The sequence below is a fragment of the Ornithorhynchus anatinus genome, chromosome 8 (genome assembly GCF_004115215.2).
Source record: "Ornithorhynchus anatinus isolate Pmale09 chromosome 8, mOrnAna1.pri.v4, whole genome shotgun sequence".
Classification (NCBI taxonomy): domain Eukaryota; kingdom Metazoa; phylum Chordata; class Mammalia; order Monotremata; family Ornithorhynchidae; genus Ornithorhynchus; species Ornithorhynchus anatinus.
In genome coordinates, this window is record NC_041735.1 from 36,532,576 (window position 1) to 36,546,103 (window position 13,528).

At 39.8% G+C, this 13,528-nt stretch overlaps 1 protein-coding gene and 1 non-coding gene across 2 annotated transcripts in view; one reads left to right on the plus strand and one right to left on the minus strand.

Moving 5' to 3' along the window:
• The window catches only part of ULK4 (unc-51 like kinase 4), a 497,317-nt gene that overhangs the window by 172,632 nt on the left and 311,157 nt on the right, over positions 1-13,528 (plus strand). Inside the window, 1 exon segment of the mRNA XM_029071432.2 lies at positions 11,807-11,940. Within this exon segment, the coding sequence (XP_028927265.1) occupies positions 11,807-11,940 (134 nt within the window).
• LOC114813943 lies at positions 4,599-4,736 on the minus strand. Its single transcript, XR_003761687.1, has one exon. It is a non-coding gene; the product is annotated as a small nucleolar RNA SNORA7 (small nucleolar RNA).

The window sequence follows — 13,528 nt, forward strand, 5'->3', positions numbered from 1 at the left end:
AAGGTTAAAAAAAACAGTCAATTCCTTTAGTACATATTATATTGCTTCTGCACTGTAAAACTTGGAGATAAAAGACAATCAATACACAGGAATAGTTCAGCGTGAATTAGTTGAACCAGATGATACAGCCGCAAAACTAATAGGTATCCTGAGGCCACACGACATAGATCTCCACAGTGCAAGATAAATGTTTTTCCATTTGGTTGTGGACTGGATTTTATTTCAACCAAGGTATCAAGATTAATATCACTGTGGAGCTTTCTGTGAGTTGTTACTGCGAATCTGAAAAACTGTAGTATGTGATTTGTATTTATCGTAAATTCAGTGACTAAATTGGTCAAGATCTTCCAGGTCTGTACCTTTTTTTGTTTTGTTTTGTTTTTTGGCAAATAAAGGACCTGAGATTTTCACATTTGGCTGGAAAAAGTAATTCTAATACTTTTTTTCATTTTCATGCAAGGAGCAGACAAGGTAGAACATGTAAATGCAAATTATTCATCATTAAATGGCAGATAGTGGATGGACTAGGAAATTGTTAGTAGGATATGGGACATTTCATCTAGTGACTATGAAAAAGAACCCCTTCATTTCAGTTCAGTAGAAGTAATGTTTTTCAGAATATTTTGAAGGAACCAGAAAGAGAGTGTTTGAAATTGGCTATTTGATTTAGCTCACAACATCTATATCATAAAAGCATATGACAGCACCACAATGTGCTTATAACTCTCTGCTTGACAAATCTCATCCCTGGCAATAATCCCTTCTGAGTCTTGTTGGCAGAACATTAAAGGGCAAGACTTATTGGCAGATCACTACAGGACAACTTGCACCACTAGTAACAGCAGCAGTGACTGGTTGAGACCATAGAACAAAATAGTCACAGGACTTTAAAGTGGGGTATGTTTAAGTTACTTTTCACTACTTTTTCTTGACTGGCCTGTTTTGGATTCTCTACTTTTTCACCTTTTTGAACACTTTTCATATCCAGTCTAGTTCTCTGATGAACTAACACTCTCACTTATTGGTGCACAGACACACACACACAAATGGGTCTTTGTGCCTGTTTGTTCTCCTCCCTCTTGCCCTCTTCCCCTCACTTCTTTTCTCTCTCTCTTCTCATCTCATCTTTTATCTCACTCTCTCTTTTATCTCCTCTCTCTTCTGGTTTCTGTTGGTCTGTTGGTCTTTTGCCAGGGCAGACTTTCCCCTTAAGGAGGACTATGGAAGCAATGAAATTACAATGCTCTCTTCCTGCTGTTGTGAGATTTGTCACTCTAGTGGCTGAATATCAAGTGCTGGGTGAGGTGTGTGGAGGAGTCAATAAGCTCAAGACCCCTGAAAGTTTGGTTCTAGCTAAGTCTTAGAAAGCTTAAGGTTTATTCTGGGTTTCCTGACATTTTTCAGCTTTCCCACTGTCCTGACGGCCCTGTATTTTCTTCTGTCTGTCCCAGCCGATTGGAGTCTCTCTTTCTCCTACCCAACTGGCTTTATCTCCACTGCCCCAGCCTTCTTCTTCCCAGCAAAGCCCTCCACTTATCCACTTTGGCTCACTGTCCCGTGTGTTGCTAATATGTGGGGCTGGGCCAGGTCACTACAAAGCTAAATCTGGCCAGATTCAAACGGCCCATCCAAATCCCTGCAGATCTCTGAGTTAGTAGCTGTGTCAGGAGGTATTTCCTTTCATGCCTCCTTTGATGCCACTTTTAGAAACAGAATTCTTCAGGTTGGGTAGGTGATTATTCAGAGAAGCAGAGTGACTCAGTGGAAAGAGCATGGACTGGGGAGTCAGAGGTCATGGGTTCAAATTCCAGCTCCGCCACTTGTCAGCTGGGTGACTTTGGGCAAGGCACTTCACTTCTCTGTGCCTCAGTGACCTCATCTGAAAAATGGGGATTAAGACTGTGAGCCCCACGAGGGACAACCTGATCACCTTGTATTCTCCCCAGCTCTTAGAACAGTGCTTTGCCATTATTATTATTATTGTTATTACTATTATTATTCTAACCTAGTATGCTATTGCTTAAGTTCCTATCAGTTGCTTTTTACACACAAGTTGTTTTAATGGGCTACTGGAACAACTACCCTTGTGCAGATACCCTCATGCGTAAAACCACTTGAAGCTGAACCCATCCATCATCATCGTCATCAATGGTATTTATTGAGCACTTATTTTGTGCAGAGCATTGTGCTGAGTGCTTTGGAGGGTACAGTTCAGCAGAACTAGCAGGCCCGTTTCCTGCCCACAATGAGCTTCCAGCCTAATCATCACTTTTTCTCCAGTCCTTTCAGCTCTGCTCATTGATGAGATGCTGGGCTGCAATTGCAGGCCATGCAGTTACCACTATTACTATTTACAGGGCATTCAAATACTCCTCCTCATACTACTGATCATGGGCCAGACCTGCAGTTAGCCTTCTCTTAGATCTCCAGTTGAAACCGTCTCTTACCAGCTGGGCTCTGCCTTTTTCCCTGCACCTTCCCATCTATTTCTCTGTCGTATCATGCCCTCTCAGCTGTCTAATTCTTCTCCTTCTCTAGACAGCTAGACCTCTCTCTCTCTCTCTCGCTCTCGTCATCTGTTCGTGCATATGCAGAGAAGCAGCTGCAAGCACATTTATGGGATAGATGCTCTATGAAGATAATATATAGGCATTAAGAACAATACTTTATATGAATCAAATACCTGATTGAAGGGTTTCAAAATACTTTAAAGACATTTGTAAAGGCATTATTCTTATGCCAGATATGCTTCATGCTGCAATGCCTAAATGTCCTAAAAGGCTTCCTTCAGTTTCTTAGGTTTAACAACCTGGTATCTACCAGAAAGTTTCAATGACCCTCTTCTAAAAAGAAAACAGATACATTATTTAGTGTTTTTATTGCTTGATAATTTTTTCTCATTTATGGGGCATTTTAGAATTCAGTGAGAGGTGGGCTTTGAAAAATAGTGATTGAATTGAAAGTATTCATAATCTTTCTGTTCAAGTGCTGGATTATAGATAAGAGCTTGTGACTTTCAGAATAATAGAATATTGCAATGAGAATTCTTCACTAGATCTGTAATCTTTTTAGAACTTTTGGGTAAATTGAATGAGCTCCAGCTCTCACCTCTATCTCCTTAAACTATTTTTCCAGCTATTTTAAAATTCTCAATAGTGTTCCCAAGACCAGTCTTAGGATTTGATCCAGGGAATTCATCTGTTTCCTCTATATTCTTACAGTGACTATATTTTGTCCCACTGTCTTCATGTATGCTTTCTTTTTCAATGCAATAAAGCAGTGGTTTGCTGTAGACTTTGAAGTTTTGCCAGAAAAGCAGTGTGACATTATAAAACATGTGTGTGTTTGTGTGTATGTGCATGAGCTACAGTTTTTCTTGACTTCCCTAAAGCAGCACCAACCACCACCATTGTCTTGATTGTAAATCTAAAGATGATGGTTATTGCTGCTGGCATCCTATTTGCATTCCCTACTAATCTTGTCTATAGCTACCACTGTGCTTCCCCCAGATCCAACCCAGCAAACATTGTCCCATTTATTAAGCACCCACAGAGCACTGTACTAAGTGCTTAGGGGAGGACAATTCATGTCCTCAAGGGGCTTGCAATCTAGCGGTGGGGGACAGATACAAAATAATTTACTGATAGGAATAAAAATAGAATTTACCGATGTATAGTTGGATGGGTAAGGGTTTAAATAGGAGAACATGAGTGTTAATATGTACAGAAGCACAAAGGTGATTGTGAGTGTATATGTGCAGAGGTACTGTAAAAATGTTGAAGTCATATCCAATGACTTGCGGAGCAGAAAAATTAATTGGGGAAGGCTTCCTGGAGGAGCTCCAGGCTCTCTTGACCTTTGGTCTCCTCAGTCATTTACACAATTTCTGTGCATGCATGCCCTAAGCTATTTAAATGCATGCATGAGCTGAACTGTATTTCTGAAGGAAGCTTTGACATCCCTTAAGAAAACAAGGAAATGTTGGAAGCATTAGGAAGGTATTCTTAGTTTGCTCTGCAAAATGGTATACTTCTGTTGCTTCAGCCTAAAGAAAGTAAGAATAATGAATGCACAATTCAATAAAATGGACATTTTGTTGACCGTATTTAGAGAAGCAACATGGTGGAGTGGAAAGAGTAGGGGACCGAGGCTTAGGAATCCTAGGTTTTAATCCCAGCTCCACTATGTCACTTCTGTGTGACCTTGGACAAGTCATTTATATGCTTTGTGGTTCGGTTCTCTCGCCGGTAAAATGGAGATGAAATACCTGCTCTCCCTCCCACTTAGACTGGGAACAGGGACTGTTGTCGGATCTAATTAAATTAAATCTATACCATTGCTTATCACAGTGTTTAGCACATAGTGCTTAACTAATCAGTCTTATGCTGTCGAGTCTTGTCCGACCCATAGTGATGCCATGGACACATCTCTCCCAGAATACCCTACTTCCATCTGCAATTGTTCGGGTAGTATATCCATAGGGTTTTCTTGGTAAAAATACGGAAGCGGTTTACTTTTGCCTCCTGCAGTGCAGTAAACTCAAGTCTCCACCCTCGACTCTCTTCCGTGCCGTTGCTGCCCAGCGTGGGTGAGTTTTGACTTGTAGCAGATTGCCTTCCACTCGCTAGCCGCTGCCCGAGCTAGGAATGGATTGGGTAGGCCTCTGCTTGACTCTCCCTCCCGTAACCGAGACTGGTAGAGTACTGCAAACTCTCCAGGTGCAACTCTGAGAAGTGGCTTAACAAATACTATTATGATTATTATTATTATACTTGTGCAATGAAGTAACCATGTTCCTCTTTTTACTTTTCCTCTTTTCTTCCTCCTGCAGATATTTTGAGAACAAAATGACGCAGAAAGTGAAAAGATTTAGGGCATTTTAGAGAATCAGTATGGCCTGGTGGAAAAGGCATGGGATCCAGGGTTCTAGTCCCCGTTCTGTCATTTGCCTACTGTATGACCTTGGGCAAGTCACTTAATTTCTCTGTGCTTTAGTTTCCATATCTATGAAATGAGGATAACATACTTGTTCTTCCTTCCCTGTAGACTCTGAGCCCTGTGTGGGATTGGGACTCTGGCTAGTCTGCTTTCTTGTATGGAGCACAGATCTTGACACAGACATGCTTAAATAAATACCATTATCATGCTTTTCTTGAAAAATGGAATATGGATAGCTAAGTACTACTTAAATTTTTCCCAGTATTATAAAAAATAATTAAAAATCAGTTGATAATTGGGGCTAGGCTATTCTTCTCATTAGGGCAAACAATTCTTTAAAAAGTAAAATTTCCATTCTTTGATTTTTCTTCCCTTAGGAACTTGATGACAATTTTAGTTTGTAATATACATTTCATTATGGAGAATTCCCAAGAGCTAATACTACATGGGAGATGAATGGTATCTTCTATGGGAGATGTTATAGAGGCAAAAACTGTTCTTCTTCTTGCAGAGGTTTTCTAGTGTTTGTGCTTTAAGTACAGAGTACTTTTATGCTTTTAACTCAATTAACAGTTAGGTCATGTGAATATCGATGCTCTAATCTCCATCCATCTGTTAATTTTTGCTGCAAGGCATATTCCAAACTATATTGCTTCCAAACAAGTCATCCATTTCATAGATTTTATTTTCCACATTTTTTAAGCTCTAGTCCCAAAATACTTTTGGCATCAAACCTAATTGCTGTTTGCATAGTTTAGGTTGCTCATCATTGATTTAAACAAAGATAGTGTTAGAACCTGGTCTACACCTGACCGGTCTGTGCCTTGAAACCCAAAGTTTGAAAGCCACTTCGGGTAATTGTCGTGGATGCTTATTATGCTGTACCTAGAAAAGTTGGCCTTTAGGACACCAAAGAAAATCTGTGATCACCTACCTGTGTTAGTCACAGATCGAAGATGAGGAAAAAAAATAATATCTATTGGCCTAATATCCTGCAAGTGAAGCAACCCATTAATGTATTTGACCCACAGTCAGGGTTTTTACTTGCTGCTTGGGGATGGTACCTAAAAAATTGAAAAGGAATGTAGTTCTTTTGTGATCTTCACTGTTTTTGATTCTCTGTGTTTGTCTACTTTCTGTGGAGAGGAAGCTTCTTAAAAAGAAGCAATACATGATTATGCAGTGGCTTTATATGACCTGTGAGGTGCCATTAATTAGATTTTTTTTGTATGCATCTATAACATCTGCTTTTATTTGGGAGGTGGAAGTTACTGTTGATGATCAGAACTGAATTTCATAGCCTGGACTGAACAGAAATAGACATTGCTCTTTAGCTTTCCATTCCCATAAGGCCCAGTGAGACTCTGCCATGCTCCAGCTACCCACCTGTAAATTGTGATCTCCCAAGGTGATCTGTTTGTTTGATTTTTGAGCCACCTCATTGAGGTCCTCTAGATCCTGAGGACTTCATTGTGGTGTATTACTGTGGGCATATACACTAATGATGGTTAGCAAGGAGCATTTTGCTTTAAAGTCAGGCATAGGGTCATTGTTCGATCACATATACCTCTGGGCAGATTTAGGAGACCAAGGACTAAGGACTGTCTAATTGCCAATCCAACACCTGAGGGATGCTGCTCTGAGGAGAGGGGACCTTTCCAGAAAAAGCTATATGTAACATTTATTTCTGCAAGCAGTCCTTTTTCAGGCTGTCAACTCCACAGCTGGCCATTTATCCCCTAGACCATAAGCCCTCTGTCTAATTATTGCTGTGTTCTCTCCCAAATCCTTAGTACAGTGCTCTACACATATTAGGGGCTCAGTAAATAGCACTGATTGATTGACTGAAGTGCCATTCTTCTTTGTGAACAACACTTACCAATGTCCCAAAGTCCTGTTGTCCCGTGGTGTGATGATTATTTTCTTTTTGATCACTCCTTTTCTATTTGTTAGAGAACCGCAAATTAAAGTTCATCGGCTTTGGTCCTGTGGTGAGCATGTTGGCATAGTGGGTGGAGCACAAGATTGAGAGTCAGATGGTCATGAGTTCTAATTCTGGCCCTGCCACTTGTCTGCTCTGTGACCTTGGGCAAGTCACTTCACTTCTCCGTACCTCAGTTTCCTCATCTGTAAAATGGGGATTGAGACTTTGAGTCCCACGTGGGACAGGGACTGTGTCCAACCCGATTTGCTTGTATCCACCGTAGCGCTTAGTACAGTGCCTAGCTGACAGTATGCGCTTAACAAATACCATAATGATTATATGGAGAGACCGCAGTTTCAGTAGGGTACCTTTTTATCCCCTTCCCCATTTAGGGTGACCCCGGGGTGTTCCCAAACACCACTGCGGCCTCATCATTTTCAACCAAATGGCCAGTTTCATAGCTTGTGCATAGGTAAGGCCTAAGTGCTGGAATGGCAATAGCAGAGGCCTAGGATGGGGAAATTAGAGTTTAATCAGAGAAGGTCTCTTAGAGGAGATGTGTTCTTTGTAAATAGCAAACTCTGAATAAATACCTTAACTAGCTAACCATCTTATACACCTGTCCAAAGCATCAGACATTTTTATTTACCTCTAGCTTTAGGCAGGTCTAGGTGAGAGAGTTGAGATTGGAGTGTCCTAGGCTATAGCAATGGGAAGCAAATATCTATCTTAGCTTCATTGAGTTCCTCGTGAAACCTTGCTGACAGTGTTGTTGAGAGGATTCAGATAGCCCATAATGACCATTTCTACTAAGAATTTTTCTCCCTTCCCATCACTTTCTTGCCATTCTTTACTTGTGCTAATATTATCTAATTCAATTGTAATGACTTAAGTTTTTGAATGGTCCAATTTAAACTAAATCCATTCCCGAGCCAAGAAAAGTTAAGACAGCAGGTTTTTCTTTTTCTGAATGCCATTATTATTTTTAATGAGAAATTAATAGGAATTGGCAATATCGTACTACCACTTCTGAGAATGATTGTAAAATAAGTGCTTTTTTTGTATGCCACAGGCTAGTCGAGAACAGTTAGTCCCTAAAGAACAGGTTCAGGAAAGTGCCAGCTTATATTTTTATGTGCATGAAAAGATTAAAATGGATAGGTTCTCTAGTCGGGTTCAGGATAAACTAGGAATATTTGATTAAATTTTAGCTTCCTTATCCTAAATTCCAAAAAAGAATCACCTCTTCTTCCCCTACCCCCAAATTTACACCTGCACTATATATGCAAAAATTAGGCCTTCATTGCTGTTTTGCTTAGTCTGGAGACCTCAAGTCTTATAGTGCTGGCCAACCTAATATCTGATTATAAGGCTTGAAACAACAACATGTACCACATCAGCCCCTTGGAACAGTTCCATCACTGTTATTTATAGGGCATGCTTAATAGCTCTGTAATCATTGGTGTCTCAGCGATGTTCCTCTGGAATGACAAGGGACTGGGAAAAGTGCACAATTTTATTTTCATGAGCACAGTGCAAATGTATTAGATGTTGTATTTCAGTGACAGGCGCGCTCCTGGATACAGACTCTCCATCATCTGTGTTGTGTTAGAACTGAAGGACACCTTTATCCTGCATTCTCACTGTCAAATGGCAATCCTGGATCCCAAGCAATGAGTTGTGGGATGAAGTCAGATGACTATAGCATTGAAGCTGTGCTCATCTCAACTCACCTTCTTGGATGGGACATGTGAGGAGAGTGGATGACAGTAGAAAACACAAACAGCTGCTTTATGGTGAGCTTAAACAGGGGCACTGAAAGAAAGGGAGGAAGATGAAATGCCTTAAGGATGTAGTAAAACACAGCCTCAGACAGTTCATGTCACAGCTGAATGTTGGAAATCAACTGTGGCAGATGAACCAGCTGATAATGGCGCAGTCAAGCAAGGAGTGACTCCTTGAGCAGAAACTCGAGAGATTCATGAGACTGAGACAAAAACTAAACAGTCCCAGATGCTGCAGACAGTCATGAGCACAAAAAGCAACTGCCTTGTGGGTAGGTAGTGTGGTGTAGACTGTCAGCCTTACATTGGCCTCTTTAGCCACCATTACTCCTGTAGGTAAGCTTCACAATCAGTGATGTCACCTTTGAACCAAAGAACAACTACACACACACAAACACTCTCTTTCTCTCTCGATCTCCTTTTCATCGGCCTTTCAGATGCTATTTTTCCTAGTATATAACCCTAGATAAGTGGAATTCCCCTCCTCAGCCACTTGTGCAGTTCTTGCTTCACCAAAATCTTATGTTTCTACTCTAATGTGTGGCACTGGGCCACCAATCTCCAGAAATCTGAGTCCTAATCACATCACTTAAGTTTTTTGAAGATCACCTCATCAACAAATAACCAGATGGAATAATCTTTTTTCACTGGTATCTTATAGCCTCTTTCATTAATAAGCTAAATATTTTACCCCACATTTTTCCTAGAAAGTTTTTTTCCTAAAAAACTAGAAGGTTTTAACAGTAATATGCATTCAGTTCTAGGCCTTTACTTATGACCTACTTCTTGAACTCTGGATTCCCATAATTCAGAGAGATAGATGTAAATTATTGGGGTTTTTTTCTTCAAAACTAAGATGCCTCAATGTTAAGTAAAAAAAATGCTAGTTAGTGAAAATCACAAGACCTTATAATTGAATTCAACAAAATTGTGGCAGTCTATTGCCTGAGGAAATTTGAGGATTAGGGAAGAGGAGAACAGAACTTTCAGGGCTGTTTCCTATAAAGTGAAAAAAAATCCTCACATTTTGGGAAAATCTGTCAGACCGTAAGATCCATGTAGGCAGAGAGTGCATCTACCAACTCTGCTGTACTGTATTCTCCTAAGTGCTTAGTGCAGTCCTCTGCAACAATTAAGTACTCACTCAGTACACTGATTGAAAACAAACTACTATTTCATACACAAAAAAGTAGCAAACCATACCTCCTTCATACTCCAGTTGCCACTGCTTATGATTGCCAAAATGTTAGAGATCCAGTTTAAATTAAACAAGAATATATTCTTAAATACAGTTGGCAAAATGGAAACAGAAGGGAACATGTAATTTCTGAAATAAAAGATTAGTATATACGAATAAGTTTAATCTCATGTTTTTGAAAGAGTCTTCTTCTCATTCATAACATTGGCCCTTGAAAGCCCAGTTTGGAAATTTCCAAAGGTGCCCATGAAATCTTCTCAAGTGAGAATGGTGAATTGTCTTACGTGGAGGGGGAAGGAATTCCAGGCAAGAGGAAGGATGTGTGCAAAAGGTCAGCGGCAAGATGGATGAGAGTGGTGAGAGAGACTCAAAATGAAAAGTTGACAGCTCCGATGGAGGCATGACTCAACATTACAAAATCATGAAGGGATTAGATAAAGTGACCATGGAAATGTTGTGCTAAACTCTTCCTGCAACACCAGAGCACAGGACAACCACAGAAGTTTAGAAGTAATGTATTCAAGCACACTAAGAAGCACTGTTTCATATAACTGATGGTAAGAAATTGCGATAGATCACCACAGGAAGTTGGACAGGCAGGAACTCAAAATTTAAGAAGGGTTTGGTTAAATTCAGGGACCACAGATTCATGAGTGAGTTTACATATACATTCTTCACCATCAAGGTGGGTTTTATGTGTGGGTTGGGGACCGGGGTGGGAGGGAGAGCAGTCACCACACTATATTCTGTTGTCTCAGCTGAAGACTGAATACTGGGCTGAATAGACTATTGACATTTCTTTTGTCAGCAGTTTGAGAAAGCTCAAGGAGAAATCAAAAGGCCAGATCAGTTTATGAGGGGATAGACTTGATGGCAGAAGAATTTGGAAAGTATTAGGAAATGGAGAAATAGAGAGTATCTGTCGATGGCATTTATTGAGTGCTTTCGTGTGCAGATTAGTGTACTAAGTGCTTGGGAGAGTACAATCCATGCCCTTAAAGAGCTTGCGGCTAGGGTGTTTTCTGGAAAACATCGCATAACACAGTAATACTATTTCCCTGCACACTCAGTTCCCATATTGTTTGTGGATGATGAACTTCGATGAACTCTGTGTTGAGCAAAATCTGAATTCCTGCCTTCATTCCTTGACTGATATGATTAACATGAGCACAGCCATTTCTTCCAACCCTTTTTCTCATGATATTTGTTAAGTGCTTACTCTGTGTCAAACACTGTTCTAAGCACTGGTATAGATACAAGTTAATTAGGTTGGACCCAGTCCCTGACCCACATGGAGCTCACAGTCTAAGTAGGAGGGAGACTAGGAGAACTGAGGCACAGAGAAGTTACATGACTTGCCCAAGGTCACACAGCAAGCAGATCTGACAGAGCTGGGATTAGAATCCAGGTCCTCTGACTCCCAGGTCCACACTCCTTCCACTAGGCCATGCTGTGTCTATGCATCATGTTCTTTTCAGGCAGACATACATTGTTGGAAGAGTGTTCTTTAGCAGTATGCTAACCAAAATGTGTATTAAAGCACTATTGAACTTAACTTTCTAGATTATCCAGAGTTTCATGTATTGGCATATGGGCCCAGTTGATGTGGATATTAGAAGTAGTTTTGGGAATGGAAATTATCTGTTTTGAAATAAACAGTTCTACTAGTCTTAAACTTGGTGACAGAAAGACTGAGAAAACTTTAACCATATAGTCAATGACAGATGACTGCCTACCCAATGCCACAGCAAGATCCATTTTCATAATTTTCTTTTTGAGTGAATAAAGATTGTTTTTTTCTTTTTCCTAATGCTGAAATGTCTACGACAAGCTTCTACAACATCATCTAAATGTCACTTTGAATCTGTGCCCTGTGGAAATCCTGGCCTCAGTGGCATTTTTGGAGAGATGAGATCAGTTTTTGTCAAGGGAGATAATCTTTCTGCACTTGCTTGTATGTAGACTGGTGATGTACATCGAAAGAGACAGCAGGAAGGCCACACCAGGAAAGGAGCAGCAAAGTGGCAATGAATACCTGTCAAAATGCCTGGATCTTCTCATCTATCACGTTGTGCAGGAGCTGCCAGGAATTCTAGGTAAATTGAGTAGACTGATGGTGAATGTCCTCCATCTCTCCCCGTAAGGTGCAGAAAAGTCACAAAGATGAGGACTTTACCCTTGACACTTAGTGGAATTTATCTTTTCTCTATTTGGTATGGCAGACTATAAATCCTACATCTTGACAGTAGGTCAATCACAGAGTTTAAGGGTTTTGATATTTAGGCTTCTCTTAACATTTTTGTTTTCAGTGATTTTACATTGAACATTTTTTATACTTCAGGTACAAATGTTGGTTGATAATAAAAGGAGCTGCAGAGGGAGATAGTGGTTAGGGTCTGCTCAGAATTTTGGGAGATGATTAAATTTAGAAACCCAGAATATGATCTCTTTAGTTCTTTTTGAGGATTCTTACTTGCTTTTAATCATAAAGTTTTTCTTCACCTTTCGCCCAGGCAGCTATCATCTCAGGCATTCTTCAGAGGTTCTGTTTAAGTATATGAGAATGAGGAAGGATGTTGCAGTTATCATGGCCTAGTGGAAAGAGCATGGGCTGAGAATCAGAAGGACCTGGCTTCTAGTCCCTGCTCCTCCTCTTGTCTTCTGTGTGACCTTGGGCAAGTCATTTCTCCTCTCTCTGCTCAGTTACCTCATCTGTAAAATGGGGATTAACGGATTAAGACTGTAAGCCCCATGTGGAACAGGGACCATGTCCAACCTGATTAACTCATATTTACCCCAGTGCCTAGAACAGTGCTTGACAAATAGTGAGCGATTAACAAATTCTACTCTTATTATTTTCAAATTTCTAAGTGGTCAGAGTAGTGAAACTCCCTTTCAAATAATGAAAAAGAATTAGTAATGATTCATGTTAATATTCATGAAAACAGGGCTCTCCTAACAACCATGCCAGTCAATTAAAAAATGAATCAAAATATTGATTTTGTTTTTAGGAGATATATAAGGGGAATTTCTTTTCATTTTAGCTCTCCCTCTAATCCCATCCTCTTCCAGCAGATGTAGCTAGAAACCAGATATGTGTAAAATTTGAAATGAGTCATAATGATGAACCATAAAAAAAAATCCATGGAAACTCAAATCTTGCTAGTGAAGGCATCCTTTTTTCTCAGTTAATATTTATAAAATGGCACTTCTAATATGAAAGAACATATATTTTTAACAAATTTACATAAATACTTAGTTATCTATATGTAGCTCTACATCAGGGTTGCCAAATTTAATGACTCTTCATGCTTCATGCAATAATCTTGAGAAGTTAAGAGCACTCCAGAATATGCATAACCTTCAGTTTATCTCACAGCTCGATTATGTCTTTATCATCCTCAAAATTAACCAAGGTTCAACAATTTAAATATAAAAATACTAGTTTCTAATGGTCACAAATGAGGTCTTTTTTTAGAGCTTCCTTCTTTTGTCCCTTGTCCCCAGTTTTCCTGCCTCTCCTCATTTTCCTTTCACACTTACCTAATCATAGTTATACACACAAATGCTCTTTATTGCGAGCTCTATTTTGACACCTACACAATGGCACACAATTTTTTCTCTCACTTTTTTACCTCAAACACGCTAACAACAGGATTGTCCATAATGTCCATTTCTTTCCCC